General features: G+C 37.3%; 2 protein-coding genes across 6 annotated transcripts; one reads left to right on the forward strand and one right to left on the reverse strand.

Annotated features, from left to right (window-relative positions):
- Nucleotides 1-1,006: 1,006 nt before the first annotated feature.
- On the forward strand, nucleotides 1,007-8,765 carry LOC113670016 (glutaredoxin-3). The gene is made up of 13 exons (XM_027186096.2): nucleotides 1,007-1,145; nucleotides 2,221-2,329; nucleotides 2,744-2,818; nucleotides 3,790-3,912; nucleotides 4,699-4,783; nucleotides 5,194-5,283; nucleotides 5,433-5,515; nucleotides 6,712-6,773; nucleotides 7,062-7,119; nucleotides 7,552-7,607; nucleotides 7,833-7,872; nucleotides 7,974-8,066; nucleotides 8,465-8,765. Exons 1-13 carry the CDS (start codon nucleotides 1,084-1,086, stop codon nucleotides 8,507-8,509), a joined length of 981 nt encoding a protein of 326 aa, XP_027041897.2. The 5' UTR covers nucleotides 1,007-1,083; the 3' UTR covers nucleotides 8,510-8,765.
- Nucleotides 8,766-8,834: 69 nt separating this feature from the next.
- Nucleotides 8,835-19,154, reverse strand: LOC113670015 (poly(U)-binding-splicing factor PUF60). 5 transcript variants are annotated; one of them, XM_027186095.2, is made up of 13 exons: nucleotides 19,085-19,154; nucleotides 17,759-17,864; nucleotides 16,991-17,050; nucleotides 16,396-16,604; nucleotides 15,745-15,836; nucleotides 15,387-15,507; nucleotides 15,161-15,253; nucleotides 14,860-14,987; nucleotides 14,321-14,613; nucleotides 13,564-13,743; nucleotides 12,956-13,296; nucleotides 12,409-12,598; nucleotides 8,835-10,414 (listed from the first exon to the last, which is right to left on the reverse strand). In XM_027186095.2, exons 4-13 carry the CDS (start codon nucleotides 16,504-16,506, stop codon nucleotides 10,305-10,307), a joined length of 1,659 nt encoding a protein of 552 aa, XP_027041896.2. In that variant the 5' UTR covers nucleotides 16,507-16,604; nucleotides 16,991-17,050; nucleotides 17,759-17,864; nucleotides 19,085-19,154; the 3' UTR covers nucleotides 8,835-10,304. The 5 variants fall into 5 exon arrangements, with proteins under 5 accessions (XP_027041896.2, XP_027041894.2, XP_089052310.1 ...); XM_027186093.2 differs by having other exon boundaries at nucleotides 16,991-17,054; XM_089196184.1 differs by lacking the exon at nucleotides 16,991-17,050.
- Between the last annotated feature and the right edge of the window lie 142 nt (nucleotides 19,155-19,296).

Below are 19,296 nucleotides of genomic sequence, written 5' to 3' on the forward strand. Positions count from 1 at the left end.
GAGACCAACCCTTTTTTTTTTAGAGTAAGTGGGGAGATTGGAATATTTTCAAGACGACCACACTTTTCTACGTCTTCGTCTGTGCCATATTTTTTTCCAAGTTGCTTCTTTCTGCTGATCAGATCCACCAAAAATCTTTTTCTTTCCTCTTTTTTGAAATCTTTTAAGCGAGCAATCTCTCCTCGTCCCCTCCCCCCCTTCCTTCCCCGAAAAAATGGTTAATCCAATGACTTAGGGTACCTCTCACTGCCATTACCTCCATGCAATCTCTTTTCTTTACAGGAACCCTTAGGGCTGAGGGTGCACACGCATGACGCCACGCGAGGCGTAAACAAAATGTTCGAAAGAATAAACCGCTGAACTTTCCAAAATGACATCGCTTTCTTTCGGAGAATCACACACACAGCAAACGGCACTGCTCTTTACAGTCCAATAGGGCTGTATTTTTTACCGTCCTCCAAAAAGGTGCATCTTCAATGATAGTTCAGCGTCGTAACTCTTTCTAACGGCTTTTTCAAGCTCTGCAATAACTATTGGAGTCTGGTTTAAGTTCAGTGTGACAGCTGAGTTTAGACTTACCATATCGTCGTAATTTAGCTTTATTGTCTAAATGTCTGTTTATGATTAAACTTTAAGGTGAGACTAACAATCAGTTCTCATTTTACATCTAATATCCTCGTTAATCATGTCTCTAGACAAGACCCCATCACTCTTGCTCTCGACGACGTGAAATAACGTTTTACTATGAAAAAAGAAGGCAATTTCACATTAATTTCTTCACTGGTAACGAAAAGGATGATTCACCTCCCTTAGGTCTCAGTGGGTGAACTTTTTCTGCACTAGCTCGCACGTGCAGTGGGTCGGGAATTTTCATCTTCCCTTCGATGTGCCGTTACTAAGCCATTTTAAGTCACGTGATCAGACCAACGATCTCACGCGACCTCACGCGATCTTGTTTTATCAGATGTTCGTTCCCAGTCGCTCCCTGTAGTTATTAAAAAAAGCACTGCGCGTCTACTGCGCATAAATTTCCTATTATTACTGCTGGTTGTTACGCGAGTGCATGGTAGAAATTCAAAGAACATGGCTCTTGAAGAAGTTAACTCCAACACGGAATTTAATAAAATCTTGGGTAATTCTTCCAGGTGAGTTAATGTCCTATGTTTCAACCTGCCTATAATTTTTTCTCTGCTGATAGCAAAACCAATGTTTGTTACGAAATCGCGGGAACATAAATTATGTGCTGTCCTAATACGAAAAGGAATCGAGATCGCCGCAAGCTTAGGAGATACAGAAAATGCTCGGTTTAATTTTGGCTTTCTCGACACGATCAACTCCATTTGTACAAGGTAAGTTCAGATGACACTTTACTTATAAAATTAAAGATAAGCTTTGCATAGAAACTTCCAGCTTCGAACTTGACAACCAAAAATGTCAAATTGAATGCAATTAACTTAAGTTACATTTATTTTCATTCGAGATTTTTTTGGCGAGAAACGCTACCAAGGCTTGGTGTTTTTAGTTTGTAAAGTCCGTTTCTAACTATTGTTTAATATTTCAATTGTGACTTAAATTTCAAATTGAAACTTTATTAATTTTTTGAGGCTCACCAAAAATTCGGCCGATCACCCTTAATATTTAATCCTGTATGAAAGATGATGGAGCATAATTTGACTGTCATTTCAGTGTATGTTCACTAGAATTTTAGAGTGAACTCAAATTATTATAGATTAATTTGAAGTCTCCGTTTTTAAATAGAAAATGTCAAATACATAGTTCGCGTCTGTGTTGTAGCATAATGTTCATTTTGTAAAACTGTTAGCTTTAAATGCTTAGTTTTATGTTTTTCTTGTTTTATTTTTACAGGAAAAGAAAATAAACATAACATTTGTTACTGTTAGGGTGGTGCTTCGTAAATTATGCATGCTTGAAAACATGTACACCAGGCATATTTTGCTTGGAAGGAGTTTGGAATATTTTTCTTTAGGGTCCCTGTTGAAATGTTGATAACCTCCACTTTATTTTGCTGTCTTTGTTTATTTTTTGACTGTTTTTTTTTCCAATTGGCAATAAGATGACCTAAGGAAAGAGAGTATTTTTTAAAGACTAGCAATGTGCTTTGTCCTGTGATACATGAAAAAAATGTGTCACTGTTGTAGGTGCTGGTGTCTTGGTAGTATTAAACAAAATCCCCTGTCTTCTTTTTTTAATCAATTTTAGTGCCCTTACTGTGGTACATTTCCATGCCCCATGGGCTCTTCAATGTAAACAGATGAATGAAGTGATGACAGAGTTGGCAAAGGAGAACTCACATGTCAAATTTGTGAAGGTCAGTCCCATTGTTGGAAAGTCCTAGGGGACAATTCATTATTAATCACAAGGTGTGGAGGATTTTGTTTGTGTCTCCATGATATGAACTTGATCCTCTTATAAGGCTCTGTAATATTCTCAGGAACCCCTCCCTCCCCTCCCCCATTGCATTCAACTGGCAGTAATTTTTTTCATTGTCCCCTTTTACACTCTGTTGGTAATGACTGATCGCCTCTCTGTTCCTCCTGAAAACCATGTGATCATCTCTCAGAATCCTTTGCAACCTCCTCCTTGGCAATAAATAGTCTCTAAGTGAGATGCACTGACATCAACTTTACATTGATAAACTCCTGCAAACACAGTACAACAATTTCAATAATCAATACATTATTTTGCCAGACTAACTTCTGTCCCACATATTTTTTGTTTGTAGCTTGAGGCTGAGAATCTACCAGAAATATCTCTTAAATATGAAATAAGTGCAGTTCCAACATTTCTCCTTTTCAAGGTGGGTAAATTCTCTACACCCTAATTTTAGTATGCATATTCTCCATACTGTTCTCTTTACATTTCCTAAGGTAATGACAAGGAGAATTTGTTTAACAATCAAGAGCTTCTTTAGTTGGTAATCATTTCCTTTATTCTTCTGTAATGTGTGATTTGGGGAAGGAGGGGGTGGGCTGGGCTGGGAGATATTGTAAAGAGAGATAATATGCCAGTCAATCTGCAGAGGGTCAAGGACAACGGGATAGGATTGGATAAGATTTGCGTTTCCCATTGTGGGAGTCCTTACCACCCAGGTTAATCTGATTGACCCTTTCTCTGTTAGTAGTGATAAAAAATAATTTTCTCCTTACAGTATCAATACCTTTCTACGCAGAGAGGAAATAAAAATTTTGACTTGGTGTTATTTTTCTATTTGACACTAAATACTTGGTGTGAAAATTAAACAAAATGTATGGCTGTCCGTGTAAATAATTCATATTTCGATCATGGAAGTGGAAGGGTTAACTATTATTTTGATGAGGATTATCGTGAGAAATGTTGATGAGCATGAAGATAATCACTTAGATAGTGACATCCATAATGGTGATGACGATAACTATGGCAATAACAATACATCTGGAGGTGTTCGTAGGGCATGTGTTGGTCATTATCTATGGTCACTCTGGTTTAACATGGAAGTAATAAATTTATTGCTGATTCATCATAATACAGAAGTAAGACAGAAAAAGGCAACAGTGCAACATGTTATGTATGGTCACTCATCCAAGTGTTAACCCGTCATTGTTAATACTTCAAGCTTAACTTCAGTGAGAAGTACGAGGATGTGGCTAACTACCACTATGATGCTCAAAGTGGATACTAAGTGTGGTTTGCCACGGGCATCCCACAAAAATAATGGCACTAATTTTGATTACTGTGGATGACATTATTAGTAAACTTGTTGGACATGACTTTTAACTTGTTTATGTTTAGAACCAAAAGGTTGTGGATCGGTTGGATGGAGCAAATGCTCCAGCCTTGACCAAGAAAGTTCAACATCACGCAAGTATTATCACCACAACTGTTACTGCAGAAAAAGAACAGGACACAAAACAGGTTTGTTCCAGAGATTTTCTACAGGTTTTGTTCTACTCTTACATGTACATGTACTTTTCCAGGTCAGGGAAAATTCAGGGAAAAAAATATTTCTGCAAGGTTAGGGGAAGTCAGGGAAATTTTACCTCTTCGAGAGAAGTCAGGGAAGAGTGAAATCTTGTTTTAATCTTGTGGAGGCCCTTTTTGTGATGAGAAATGCTGACCCTTTTTGGCAGTTAATAGATACCCACAAGCATTATTATTTCCCCTGTGTGATTCAAGTTACTTTGTGAATTAAACTTCTCCCATTCTCATGGTTTTGAATGTTTCATATTCTGTGTTACATTTTATGGACATAAAATGTGTTGGATTGGTAGAATACTGTTTCATGAAATTGAAGAACAAGATGATATATTTGGTTTTCAAGAAAATCAACTACTTTTCTATGTTGCATTTAAGAAACTGTCAATTCATAAGCTCTACATGTTACTTGTCTGAATAAAACATAACTTAAAGGACGGAAGGGAGGTATGAGGCCATTGTCAGGACTTATAATCGATATTTTTTATTCAGTTGGTCAGGGAATTTCGGGGAAGAGTCTGAGAAAAGTCTGGGAGAAGTCAGGGATTTTAAAAAGATCTATGAATGTGGGAACCATGTGTCATTAAGAGATAGTAGCTGGTCAGAACTGCTTGCAAGTCTGCCATCTTGAGCTGGCTACTTTCATATCATTTTATTGTGGTTGCTGATGAGAAATGGTACATTAGTGCGTCACTACTATTAACTATAGTTTTGTTTGTTTCTCAGGATTTAAATACCAGGTTGAAGAACATCATAAATGGAGCACCAAATGTCCTCTTCATGAAAGGATCACCTCAGGAGCCTCGCTGTGGTCTGTATCTAGCTTTTTTTGTACTGATATTTAGGGAATTCACTTTTTGTTTTGTTTTTTTTTACTCTCTACACTCTAATATCAGTATCTAAATTCTCCATACTCTTCTTTGTGCATTTCCTCTGGTACTGACAAGGAGAATTTGTTTAACAATCAAAGCTTCTCAGGTTGTGGATCATTTCCTTTATTCTCATGATCTTAATGAATGATTCAGCAGTATTATTGTGAGGAGAAATTACATGCTCATAGCTCTTAGGGTTTAATTATTTAAAGTGTTAAAGGTTTTTTTTAAGTGTTTGCCTTGAGGAGGCCATTGGGAAGTTCAGAGTGTTTTGAAATTGCTTTAAATATTTATTAGATGGTATTGTTTCATGTCAGTACAGCGAATTGATTCTTTGTTTTGATTGTAGGATTTAGTCGGCAAATAGTAGAATTGCTAAATTCACATGGAGCAGATTACAGTCACTTTGATATCCTTACAGACAATGAAGTCAGACAAGGTTTGTAAGTTGGTCACAGTTTTTCCTCATCTTTCATTCATTTTGAGTGACAGTAGGAACATAAATTGCTGTGAGTTGGGTCTTGTATCATTTTTATCTCAGTTAAGCATGAGGTATCTATCTGAGGTTGTTTTATTTTATTATAATAGGTTTAAAGGTGTACTCAAATTGGCCCACGTACCCACAGTTATATGTTGATGGGGAACTAGTTGGAGGCCTGGACATAGTGAAGGTTTGGAAATGCTTCCTCGTATTTTTAAGACCATAAATCCAAGATCTGATTGTTAGTTATTCCCTCTAGCTATCACACAGTTCCTTGTAAGTTATGGTTTTAAATCAAGATATCTGCCACCTTATAAGTTTGAGTATTCTCACTAGCTGTTTTCTAGAAAATGTACGGTTATTATTGGGAGAAGTTACATTTTTATCGCTTTAGGGAATTAAAGGTTAAGGAAATGGGCAACCAACTTTATAAAGGATATTTTTAGACAGTGTTTTCTATGTTCATTTGGGCAGTTTAACCCTACCATTACACCCTAACATCAGTATCTATATCCTTAATACCCTTCTCTTTACATTTCCTTTGGTACTGACAAGGAGGATTCATTTAACAATCAAAGCTTCTGTGGTTGGCGATCATTTCCTTTCTGCTCATGATCTTAATGAAGGATTCAGTAGTTTTAGTGTAAGGCAAAGTTAGAAGCTTGTCACTCCTGAGGCCCAGTCATTTACATAGGTCTAACCAAACTGTAGTTTAATGCAAGTTGTGTACCTCAGGGATTCTCTGTAAGAGGGCTGACTGATTTGATTAAATAAATGTCCATTCACTATTAGCATTCAGCTGTCTTGACACTGTTCTCAAAAATAAATCTTCCAATAAAACTTTTGGCTAAATTGAAGATGGCTAAGAACATGGTTTTCTTAAACAACCACAGTTTAAGGACTGTTGCAAACACCAAATTTCAATGTTCATGGCTGTTGCAGCAGGCCCAGTTTGAGGAATTTGGATGTATGTAATTTTTGGGTAAGGAAGTAAACTGAAGCTTTAAATGACATTTCTGAAATCATTTACCTTCAAAAGGGTTCTTTGGGCCAAATCGAAGGAAATTCATTTTTTTACTTTGTCAGCTGCACTTACTATTTCCAGATAAACACTCATAACCCTTTAACTCCCATGAGTGACCAAGACAGAATTTCTCCTTACAGTATCAATACAATATCACCCAGATAAGTGATGAGAATAAAGAAAAATGGGGATAATTAGTTGATTCAATACTAAATTCTCTGATCTAGCATTGTAAGAATTGTATGGTTGACAGAAAGGAGAATTACAAATTTGATCTGGGAGTTAAAGGGTTAATATAAAGGAAAATGCTATCAGCATGATCTTTGTGTTACTAAGACCTTTTCCATGTATTTTCATTGCAGGAACTTGCAGCAAGTGGAGAATTAACATCGACATTGTCAACAAAAGAAGATCTTAACAAAAGGTAAATACCAGCCTCAAAAAGAAAAAAAAGAAGGGAAAGGTTTAGTATAAAAGTTTTCTTACCAAAAACAAACAAACAAACAAACAAAACCATTCACTCTGATGAAGGGCTGATGCTGGAAACATTAGCTTTAGAAACTCTTTTTGGTGGCTGACTCACCCACACAGCACCACAGTTAGAAACTTAGCCTTATTAAAACATGGTTCAGTCCAATAAGCCCACCCTTCCATCTCTTGCTTTATGCATATATTCTGCATGTGTCACACTACTGTTAACTTTATTTTCAAGGTTACAGTCTCTTATCTCAGCTGCCCCTGTGATGGTTTTCATGAAAGGAAATCCTGAGGTGGGTTTAGATTTCATTAATTCATGATGAATTTTAGCTGCATATGGCAAAGATGGCTATGTAGTGTGGTGTCCTCCATGAGCCCAGGGGACTTGGATTTTCACCACCTACTTGTTTCTGAGGTGCTGAGTACTTTAATTATACAAAGAAGTGAAATCTTATACCAGTTAGTCTTTTACATTTACCTGAACCTTTTGCTGGCATTTTTCTTTCTTTTTTTTTTTCTTTTTTTTTTAAACATGTACCTCTCTTGATCTGTAGAATGATACAATGTTAACCTTTTGCTGACAGGTTTTTTTTTTAATTTTTCTTTCACTTTTACTGCTTACAACTAAAAAATCTTCAAAGGAAAGCTAGAGAAACTGACAAGTCTGTTTAGTGAAATTTGTGATTATAGTCATGGTAACTTAAATTTAGTAATTTTTTTCATAGGGTCCAAGGTGTGGTTTCAGCAGGAAATTGTGTGAAATCTTGAAAAAGTATCCTAGGTGAGTTGAGTTATTTTAGCAGGGTTTGGAATTTTTAGGTTTTTGTTCAGGTCTTTCTAATTAAGGCTTTCAGAAACTAAACATGTGAGAACTGGAAAAGGTTTAGAGACTCAAGGCTTGTTGGATTGGTTGTAAAAATCTTGCAACATTTTAGGGTTTTTAAGCATAATCTGTGTAATAATCCCATGAAGAATAATTTGAGTGTTTCTTTTTCCATTTTTTCAGTGTCCCATTCAAGACTTTTGATATATTGGAAGATCAAGAGGTAAAATTTTATTTGTCTAGTAGACAACAACAACAACAACAACAACAACAACAACAATGATGGGAGAAGCAAACTAAGATTAACTCTCTTTTACATCTCAGGTTCGCCAGGGTCTTAAGACATATTCTAACTGGCCAACTTATCCACAGATTTATGTGAAGGGAGAACTAATTGGCGGAATAGACATCATCACGGTATGTGTGGGGTCCATCATGTCATGAACTATTCCCCCACACACTGTGGAAGGGGCACATCAATTATCCCTACCCCACCCTTGTAGTTCACTGCAAAAGGGGTGAGGGCTAAGGGCTGAAAGCAACTCTTCTTGTTAGATTCTAGCTTCAATTGAAACTTCCAAGTAATTTTAGACTGCGTTTGTAACTCTGGGACCCTTTTGTCTTCAGTCCAGCACTCTCCTACAGTCCCATCAATAAGGTGCATCTCCTGTGTTCCTTCACAGTTGTTATTTGGTCTCTTATGCAGCAAGACACTTTAAAAAAAAAAATGGCTGCAGAAAGTCGTGTAGTCCATACTCTCCCTGAAAATTCTCTGGATAGTTTGTAAATGAACTTCAAATCATTTGTTCCTACAGGAGCTTGATAAGGATGGGGAGTTGGAAAGCACCTTGACTGGTTAATTTCAGAAAAATTAAGAAAAAATCCAGAAGTACCATCATAGTTTTAAGGATGAAAGACTGTCAGTGACATTATTTTTCAAAGTTGACCTGTTAGATGCTCAATATCAGGAAATTGATAAGTTACAACAGTGCAATGACAAAAATCTGTGAAAAAATTTAAATGCTTTTTCTTGACATTGAAACAAAGCTATTGTTGTTTTAGACTGGCAGACGAAAATGTAACTTATCTCCAATAAAAACATGTTACAGATCACAATTAATGATTTTCTGTGTTGCACAAAGTTATCATGTAAATGATCAAAATCTAATGAATGTAAAGATACAGTTTATACCTTTGTTTGTTTTTTTATTATTGTTGTTTTATTAACATTGTACAGGTAAACGTATTTTTCATAAGTATTTACAAGTTGCCTATGAACTGCTTAAGGTTTGGTTAAAAATAACAACACTTTTTAAAAGTTTTTGCCCTCAAGGGGAGCAAACCTTTTGCGTTTAATTTTTTTGTTAACCACAAATCAACTGGTTTGAATTTGCAAGCACCTAGCCATTACAAAATGATTATACTTCCAAGCTTTTATTTAGGAAAACAACAACATTAAGACTGTCTGAGTGGAGCTTGAGCTTTGAATAGTTGCAACATAATTTGGTTTTATCAAGTAAGTTGATGATGTAAATTAGCACACCGTCTCTAAGGCTGACATTTTTCACCCTTTGTCAAGGCAAATGATGAAGGGCTAACACTCAACGCGTCCGCCTTAGGAACTCTCTACAGAGGCTAATTTACATTAACCTACTCAGTTGATAAAACCCAATTATCTTGTAGTACCCCCATGCAACACCAGAGTTTCTTCAGCAACTTACCACCTGACAACAGTGTGACACTTCTCCTAATCTCTCAAACCTAGAGTCTTAATTCCTTACTAACAAAGCAACTTTGAAGACACTGTGGAACGTTTAGTTTTAGAAAATAGAAAGGGGAACCTTTTCTTCAGTTTCAATCCTCTTCAGAGGCAAAAGTTTGAGGTGATATCAAAATACCACAGGTGACCCATTAAAGCATTAAAAGTAACAGAGATTATGTACAGGGCAGGAGGCCATGGAAAGGAGCCTCTATCTCCCCAAGGAAGTCTTAATCCATTAACCCTTAATAGTAATTAGCATCTAATTTCTCCTTACAATATCATCCCCAAATCACACATCTAGGTTATGAGAACAGAGGAAATGATCACCAACTAAAGAAGTTCTTGATTGTTTAAAAAGTTCTCCCTGTCAGTATCTCAGGAAATATATAGAGAACAGTTTAGAGAATATGCATCCTGATGATAGGGTGTAAAGGGTTAATCAAAACAGAGCTTTCACCATCCTAATGTTTTACATCAAATTCCCACCAAACATGTATTTGTGAGGAAAACCAGTTTTTGTGGTTTGTGGTTGACTCGACCAAAGGGTGATACTTTCTACAGCAAAAAGTTGTTCTAAAAATAAATCTACTCGGGAAAGGGTTGACTCATGGAATCAATGCAGATAGAGGCTGCTGCTGATGGGCTCCTGTCAGAAGAAACATTGCATGCCATGTGAGAGGGAAAATGCTGGTCAGTGCTGGCCAGAATTCTGTCGTCTTTCTCTTTGGTTCACCAGTATAGCTAGTGCTGCTGCTACTACCAAAAACTCAGTCAAAATACTCTAAGTAGGTAGCAGTTCCATGGTTAAGTGAACTGAGTCAGGAAAAAGCTAACTAGAGTGTATCTCTTTCTTCTGTGAGTGTAAAATAATACACAGGGAACAAAGGCAATGTCTATCCTGATAAGTCTCCAGCACCAAATTTCAGTTCATCATATCCTTCAGCTTTGATAACCCTGCCCCCAAACCATCTTCCATTGAGAGCATTAGCAGCTTTTTCAGTTTCTATGAAGAAAAAGGTAAGTTTTGATTCAGCTTTCACTTGAATTTTGATTAAAAGCATGGTCACAGCTTTGCAAGGTTTACGGTCAACTCGCCGACGGACCAACTCGCCGACACCAACTCGCCGACGTATAAAATCGAGTAGAGACGTCGGCGAGTTGGTCGTCAATCTAATACAACTTATTAGAAGCTAAACATACAGAAAATTAAACGATATTTAGTAAAAAAACATTGGACATTGGTGAACATCAAGCAGAAGCTTAAATATCGGTGAACATTGGTGAACATCACCAATGACTATAACAGCTTAAGACGCGAACGAGATTTATTGTGCGACAACAACACCGTAAAGACTCATCATGTCAATCGCTCAGATTTTTTAACGAAAACTCTCTAGACGAGATCTTAAGTAAAAAGCATTTCTTTTTATTTGCAACAAAGTTTATAAGGATCTTAAGGCGAATAAAGCGAAGTAAACATCACCAACGACTCTAACAGCTTAAGACGCGAACGAGTTATTGTGTGACAACAACACCGTAAAGACTCATCATGACAATCGGTCAGATTTTAAAGGAAACTTGGCTTTCTAGTCAAGATCTTTCGTAAAAAGCGTTTCTTTTTATTTGCAACAAAGTTTATAAGGATCTTAAGGCGAATAAAGCGAAGTAAACCTCACCAATGACTCTAACAGCTTCAGACGCGAACGAGTTGTGTGACAACAACACCGTAAAAACTCATCATGTCAATCGCTCAGTTTTTTTCACGAAAACTTGGCTTTCTAAACAAGATCTTTAGTAAAAAGCAATTCTTTTTATTTGAAACAAAGTTTATAAGGATCGTAAGGCGAATAAAGCTAAGTAAACCTCACCAATGACTCTAACAGCTTCAGACGCGAACGAGTTATTGTGTGACAACCATAGCAACCACGCGGAACCACGTTTTTTTTTTTAACTTTAAAGAAAGATTTATTCATGATCGAGAACGTTTGATTTACGATAAAAACGATAAAATTCCATTTATTATAAAGATCAGATGAACATGTGAAAGTAATGTATATCATGCAATTACTCTGCTCTTGTAGGTCCGTTTAATCTCGACATCGATTTCAATAATTGGGCCGCTGTTCTTTCACCATTTTCATATTTCTCCCATAATCCAAACACCTTACTCTGTAATTGCCTAATAAAAAGAAATACTTTTTACTAAAGATCTTGTCTAGAAAGCCAAGTTTTCGTTAAAAAAACTGAGCGATTGACATGCTGAGTCTTTACGGTGTTGTTGTCACACAACAACTCGTTCGCGTCTGAAGCTGTTAGAGTCGTTGGTGAGGTTTACTTCGCTTTATTCGCCTTAAGATCCTTATAAACTTTGTTGCAAATAAAAATAATTGCATTTTACTAAAGATCTCGTCTAGAAAGCCAAGTTTTCGTTAAAAAAATCTGAGCGATTGACAAGATGAGTCTTTACGGTGTTGTTGTCGCACAATAACTCGTTCGTTATAGTCATTGGTGATGTTCACCAATGTTCACCGATGTTTAAGCTTCTGTTTGATGTTCACCAATGTTCGCCAGTGTTTTTTTACTAAATATCGTTTACTTCTCTGTATGTTTAACTTCTAATAAGTTGTATTGGATTGACGACCAACTCGCCGACGTCTCTACCCGATTGTATACGTCGGCGAGTTGGCGTCGGCGAGTTGGTCCGTCGGCGAGTTGACTGGTTACCCTTTGCAAACATGCATACCAAAGACTGGTACAGTTCTGAATGGCCAACATTTTACTTTGCACTAGATGTACTGATTTGAACAATCGGAGAGAAAACAGGCACTCGAGATGTTATTTGGGACAGCGAAGACTAATGTTGGTTTGCCATTAAGCATATGTATGATTGTGGAAACTGTTCATACAATGATAATCGCACTAGTTGCACCACCTATAATCCATATCACCACAAAGGCAGTACAAGTAATAATTAAAGATAACAGTATTTCTAGTCACCTGAAGGTTGAGTGAACTCCACAAATATCTTAACTATGACTTCGGCATCCTCCTCCTCTCCTTGTCTCTCGTTATAAATCACCACCCTATTGACCACTCCAAACTTGCTGCACTCGTCTGTCACCTCGTGCTCCAGTTCTTCATCCAAATCTTCCACTCCTACCATGTTTCGCAGCACCAGAACTTTAGACTGAAATAAGGAGATGGCTCATTTTAAAAAAAAAAAACCAAATTTATTCGCTTACTTCACATAACTTGCACAAGCAATCAACCTGTGCCAGGCTCTCAGTGAAAGGAAATGGGCAAAAAGAGAGGTGCAAAAAATCAATGGAAGGTTAGGGCAAAGGAAAAAATAAGAATTAGAGTCTGTACAAACTGGTGACCTGACAATTACAATCACCTTCTGCCACATGCCAGCATTTTGCTTGTTGCCACTGACTGAATGCCTATAATAGGTAACATTATTTAAATATTTGTTCCCAAGAAAATATGCATAGAAAGCTGTTTAGCACTCACGTCTAGGATCATTTCCTCATATAGCACTCACCTCACTTTTGCGAGACAGTTTCTGCATGACCATATACCTGGCATTACTACCAGATATTGACATGTTCTCCTCGTGACTTATGCTACTCTCTGCCACTTTTCTCTGCGTCTCCTCTTCAATCTTGGCACGCACCTCAGCCTGTTGTGCTGCAATAACCTGGGCCGATTGCTGCTGCAACTGCTGTTGTTGCAACTGCTGTTGCTGTACAAGTTGTTGTTGCTGTTCAAGAAGTTGTTGCTGTTGAATTTGTAGCTGTTGAACAGCTGCTGACTGGACTGGTAGGCCTGTGGTGGTTACCACAGGTGTTGCAGGCACTGGTGTCACAACTGCTGTTGGGGGACCTAAGAATAAAACAGTAAACTACTGATTTATAATCAAATCAAATGAGTGACTAACTTGACTAGGAATAGCACACATGCATGCATTGGTCACTCAATTCTAGCATCTTAAATCACCATATCTTTAAAATGCAACTACAGTAACCTGCAGAGTGGGTTACTTTTTCTACTAGAGCACTTTTTTTGTCTATTGGCAAAACGGTACATGTAGCTTAAAAGGAATGGATTAGGTAAATGGGGGAAGGGGTGAGGGAAAGGGAAAGACATTACCTGCTAGCAGCGCTGTAGATGCTGTCATAATTGGCTGTGCTGCAATACTTGTTGACATCACTCCTGGTGCAAGAGTTCCAGGGGCAAGGGTTCCAGCTGCCATGGTTGGCAGAGCAACCAGGCCTGCTGTACCCACTATGGAAGTGATCACTGTACTCCCAGGAATTGTAATGGCTGGGACTAGGAACAAAGAACAAAATATATGAAATAAATAAAAAAATGAGCCTAATTTTTTGTTTGTTGGTTTGTTCATATATGTGGATTTTGGATCTTGGAACTGAACATTTTAGATCTGAAAATTTTACAGTTACACAGTTTTTTCCCAATTCCCGATATTTTTAAGCAATCTTGTTTGGGATTTTTGTGCTAGTCTCTTACATAAGAAAGTATTTTACACCTCTTTACAGATGACTGTCCAGTAAACCTTTCCCATTATATCGGTAACATAGAAACCTTATCTTAGACTTTGGGTGTCTTTTATAAAAATTCCAAAAGGGTCCCACATGCTTGTAAGGAATTTGACTTTGTCATATAGTTTGTCCACCAAACTCAATTGTTGTTTATTTTCAATTTTGTTTCATGACTATAATAGGAGAAAATTTTGCTGGATTATCAACACCTGAAAATCCTGCTACCCTAAATCTGGTTTCATCCATGAATTCATAAAACTCTCTTTGGTTTACATCTGGTCTCAAAAATGTTACCACTTGCAGAAGCCAAGTTTAAATCTAACTTGCACAAACTTATTCATCCTTACATGTGCTTGTCAGCCCCTGCTCCTGAGCTTGTATCTTTGCTGACACCGCAGCAGCAGCTAATGCAGCTGCAGGTGGCAATGTACCGTTACTAGTCTGTGCCGATGCTGGAGGTGTGATGGCTCGACCTACTCTCAAGTACTGTCCTCCAAGATCAAACAAGTTCATGGAGGCTATGGCATCTGTGGCTGACTGTTGGTTTTCATATTCTAAGAAGCCGTAGCCCTTGTGCTTTCCTGGCATGGTGTCTGGAGCAAGAGCACAGCTGCGCACTTTACCGAATGCTTCAAATACACTAATATGCAAAGAAACAGGCAAACAATAAATTTATGCCCAAGAAAAACAGAAAACGAGCCAACACCTACACAAACAAAACTACTTTTCCAAAAAAATGGCTACAATCACTCATGGAAAATATTAAAAAAAAACTGAACTGTATGAGAAGGTCAATTTAACAGAAGAATCAAACAAGCTTGTGTCACCTTCAAAATTGAACTACAGTAAAGAGTATGCCACAATCTAATACTTTGAATGCAATCACCTCTTTATGTCATCCTCAGCCAAATCTGCATGAACAGAGGCCACATAGATTCTAGCATACTTCTTAGCTTCCTGCTCAAACTGCTCAATCAGTGGTGCTGCTTGTGGTACATTGCTTGGACGACCCACCTGATGAAGAGACAAAAAACGTTAACATTACTTGCAATGCAAATGACTCTTGACGCAAACCTCTACTTTTCTACCTCGGAAATTATTGAGCAACAAACTATTTTCAATCAAAAAGACCCACAGAAGTATGGAAAATCAATGTCTACAAAAGGGCATAAGGTGTAAATACTGACCTTTATGTTTCTCCCTCCAAGCAGAACACCATTCATCTGTTCCAAAGCAAGCTGGGCTGCCTCTGGTAAGTCATACTCCACAAATGCAAAGCCCTAAATAGAATATATATCCATGTAACTTGAAGAACACAGGGTTTTCATTTACAAGTACAGCATGTACCAGAAGAACAGTATAGTAAAAGGATAATTTACTATAGAGCAGTCACAGCTTGTTAATTGAACATACCTTATGTTTCATGGTCAAAGGATCCCATGACAAATCTATCTTTTTAATTGGACCAAAAGGGATAAAAGCTTGCCGAACATGTTCTTCACGGAGTTCAAAATTGATGCTCCCAACATACACCCTGAAAACAAAAGAATATCAAAGATATTATTTTAATTCTCAACGTTCATGTAATAAAAATATTAGGGAGTGTTAGGAAAAAATTTGCCAAAGTTCTGTTACAAGATGAGGCAGTTCAACAATGCAAACTACAATCATGCACATTCAGAGAAAGACCATAGACCATTTGGCATTCATCAGTGAAGAACATGAAAGACACTGCTAGGGCTGTAATTACATTGTTGACTTCTCAGTCTACCTGCACATTAGAGCTAATGCTCTCTGTCTTTGAGCAGCTGTCTGTAGGGCAGACATCTGTTGCTGTTGGAGAGCTTGCTGTTTTGCTAACACCTGAGAGAAAAAAAGGGTAAGATCACAGATACAGGCTATTATATAAAGGGTTTTTATACATATCTATGGAAAAGATTCCAAGTTAATCTTAACACTTTCCAGACACAACTGTGATGAGTGAAAACACCTACTGTAGCATGAGAAAAAGGCAGCTGCTAAGGGCTCAGGCCATGACAATTTGTATACATTCAGTTTTTGTTTCACAGATCAAGGCTGGCAGTTAAGTATGCTGTTTTCCAAGCTGACAATACTAGCTCACAAATTTCACTACTCTTTCAAAACTTCAAATTGTGTTTGGAACCCTGATAAAAATTTTAATATTCAGTGGCCCAAAGGGATGGAGGGAAAGAATGTTTATCTACCTCATTACTATAAATAAATTATCATGACCGCAAAGCAATTTGTCTGCCTGACAGTTCTTAAGTTAGAGTAGCATTGACCACAACAATGGATGATGAAAAAAGGCAATAACTATGGAACAGAAAACTCTTAGCCTAAATTTTCCTTGCAGTTCAACCAACACCACCACACTAAAAGATTTCATGTTTGAAAATCTGACCTGTTGGACAGACTGTTCCATTGCAAATCTCTTTGCCTTCTTGAGCATCTCTTCCTGTTGATAGGTCAGAGGAGGCAGTGCCCTTTTAACTTCTGAGGGGCGTGGCTGCATACCACCTGCTCCTGGCCCAATAACAAGTTCTCCATTTGATCCATCATCAATAGGTTGATCTTCTACATCTCCATTTGCTGCACCAGCCACAGGTGATTCTATGGGATAATTATATAGCAATCATGAAGATATCAATGATAAACCTATAACCACCTTCATGTTTAATCGGAGTTCCATCAACAAGCACACCTTTTAAAAATAAAATTTCTGGCATGATGAGTTAAGAATCAAATTTGTCGAATATTGATGCGATGTTGGCCAAAAGAGAAAGTTTTAGGTCTAAATCTTTTCAGCATTTGTTAGCATGTCGGTCAATGTGTGAAAACAAATGATCGAAAAAAAAAAGTTTCCACGTATTCTATAGGATAAAATTATCCCTTTCCAACAGATTTGCATTTGATAATGTCAGTCAGTCTCTTTGGCAAAAGTGACAGAGTACTGATAGAATAACTCTTCATTACAGGTATAAATATTTCTGTTTTACCACCAAAGATCGAGTCAGTGTCACGATGATTATCCTGGCTTCAAGCCAAACCGGCACTGGCTAACTTGATTTGGATGCAAAAGACAAAAAACAGAGAAAGAGAAAAAAAGAGAGAAAGCAAAAAGAAATGTTATCATCCATCTACACTGTATTAATACAACCACCGTAAAAAAAAAAAAAAAAAAAAGAAAAGGAATGAAGATTTACAGCAAGTTACTACATGTGGTATGAAGAGTACTCTTGCTCCAGCTTGTACTGATGTTTTTAACTCAAACAGGATTTTAGGACATTACTACTGGTTCAGGAAGCTTTTCATTTATATTCAAGTTTTCTTGTAGTGGTAGCATAATAAACAGAGGCTATTAAATTGCCAGATGTGTGCAATATGCTATTGTTTTGATCAAAGGATTCCGTTTACAGCTGTTGCTGAAGAGGCAACAGCTGAAAGTCTTTAAAACATAAAAACAAGAAAATTTAGGTTTCTCTTGCTGTTTGAAAACTTTGAGGCCCAAATTTTTAAACACTATGTGTAGTTTAAAGAGAGGGATTTTGAATGTCTTGAATCAGCTACACTAGATGAACCCAAGAAAGTTGGGTTGGTCCATTTTTTTAGTTCTTCAACTGCATGTGCATGTTCTGCTCAAAGCTTCCGAAATAAAAATATAGAGATGATATATAATATCGCAGAGTGTTCAAGTACATGTAGGAGCCAAAGCTTTGCACTCTTTCATGAGCATTATTGAAGATCTATTTCAAAGACCAACAAACCTCCCCCTGGCCCAACATCAAAGCCTCTTTTCCGTCTTCTCCGTTGGCTACCATCACCTTCGCCATTTGTCTTCTCTTCAGGTGCTTGAGCAGCCAACTGATCAACCTACAATGTGTACAAAGAGCCAAAATGTTTAGTTATTGGTCCCAGTTGTTCAAAGGATGGACAATGCTATCCATTGGAAAAATCTTTATCTGGTGGATTGGCAGTATGTTTTGTTGATAATGGTAACAGGACTGAGTGAAGTTTAATTCAGTCTGTAATCATACCAGTGAACAACAAACTCAAACAACTGCCAAGCGGGAGTCTGATATGTTAATCATGAGTATGATTACCAACCAAATTGGACAATGCCAAGTCATGTCACCAATAAAACTATGAAAAAATTTGAGAGAGAATCTAGACAACCACTATACATTTTCCTTAAAAAAACAAATAGTTAACTTGGTAAAATGTGCAACAACAGGGCACACATGACACTTATTGTCCACCAACACACACATGATGTGTCAACTGTCCTATTATCCTGTCCAATTACAAGCATAACATGTCCTATGAAAGTGCAAATGGGGCTGAAGATAACCAACCATGTTTTAAAATTTTGCTATGGTTTTGAAGAACTCTCTAACTCCCAGGTGTGATCAACATGAAACTTCTCCCTATGACTGCACACATCACCCAGCAAACAGCTACTGAGAATACTCAAAGTGATCAGGTATAAGTAATTACCATTAGCTGCCCTGTGGAAAACTAGACTCTTAGACTACACATCGTCGGACAAACACACTCATGAAGTTCCTGCTTGAGCTAAATATCTTGCAATCGAAAGTAAGCATTTTACATTACTGCCCAAACTGCAGTGTACGAGGTAAACTAAAATAACGAAAGCCATTAGTATAATTTTGAACGGTTATTTCGCTGAAGGTCAACTGATTAGTTGATGAACGCATCCATGGGATCAAGCAAGGAAATTAAAGCTGCCGCAGTCTTGAAAGTTTATCTATACAGTTTATCGCCGAATACATATTTTTTACGAAATGAGCTAAGCTTTCAAAATAAACATTAAAATAAACAAAGAGACATATGCTACACATAGCGATAAAAAAATATCCACACTGAACCATCAATAATTTCGCTCACGATTTTACACAACACGAGGATTAAATTTATTCTTGTTTCAACGGAGTTAACAAATGCATTTTCAAAGTGCCACTTTTTGTACGTTTCAGGCGGAAACGAACCCTAAAACACAAAAGAAAGCTGCAAGAAAGAAATCAAGGATCAAACAGAAGATAACCTAAACAATATAAGTCCACTTATTGTACCTTTCCGTTCACGCTTTCTTGCGTCGGCACTTCAGCCACGGCAGCCGCCATAACTCAACATGTGTAAAGTAGCAAGATGAAGCATGCCGGGGGTTATCTGCCAACGCTATTTCTTTCCTTTGTTTTAATTGGTTAACCCTTCTACCAATCATTGCATTTTTAATATCTTAAAATAGTTTGAAATGTGAATATCACTCATTGGTTAGATATTT

This window comes from Pocillopora damicornis, chromosome 2 (genome assembly GCF_964200805.1).
Source record: "Pocillopora damicornis chromosome 2, jaPocDami1.2, whole genome shotgun sequence".
Taxonomy (NCBI): Eukaryota; Metazoa; Cnidaria; class Anthozoa; order Scleractinia; family Pocilloporidae; genus Pocillopora; species Pocillopora damicornis.

Coding starts and splice junctions, on each gene's coding strand:
- LOC113670015 (XM_089196184.1), bottom strand. CDS start 19,135: ATGGCGGCTGCCGTGGCTGAAGTGCCGACGCAAGAAAGCGTGAACGGA. Junction 17,865..19,084: donor AAGAAAGCGTGAACGGAAAG/GTACAATAAGTG, acceptor TACACATTGTAG/GTTGATCAGTTGGCTGCTCA. Junction 10,415..12,408: donor GGAGTTCACTCAACCTTCAG/GTGACTAGAAAT, acceptor TTTTCTTCATAG/AAACTGAAAAAGCTGCTAAT.
- LOC113670016 (XM_027186096.2), top strand. CDS start 1,084: ATGGCTCTTGAAGAAGTTAACTCCAACACGGAATTTAATAAAATCTTG. Junction 2,819..3,789: donor CAACATTTCTCCTTTTCAAG/GTGGGTAAATTC, acceptor GTTTATGTTTAG/AACCAAAAGGTTGTGGATCG. Junction 5,516..6,711: donor GAGGCCTGGACATAGTGAAG/GTTTGGAAATGC, acceptor TTTTCATTGCAG/GAACTTGCAGCAAGTGGAGA.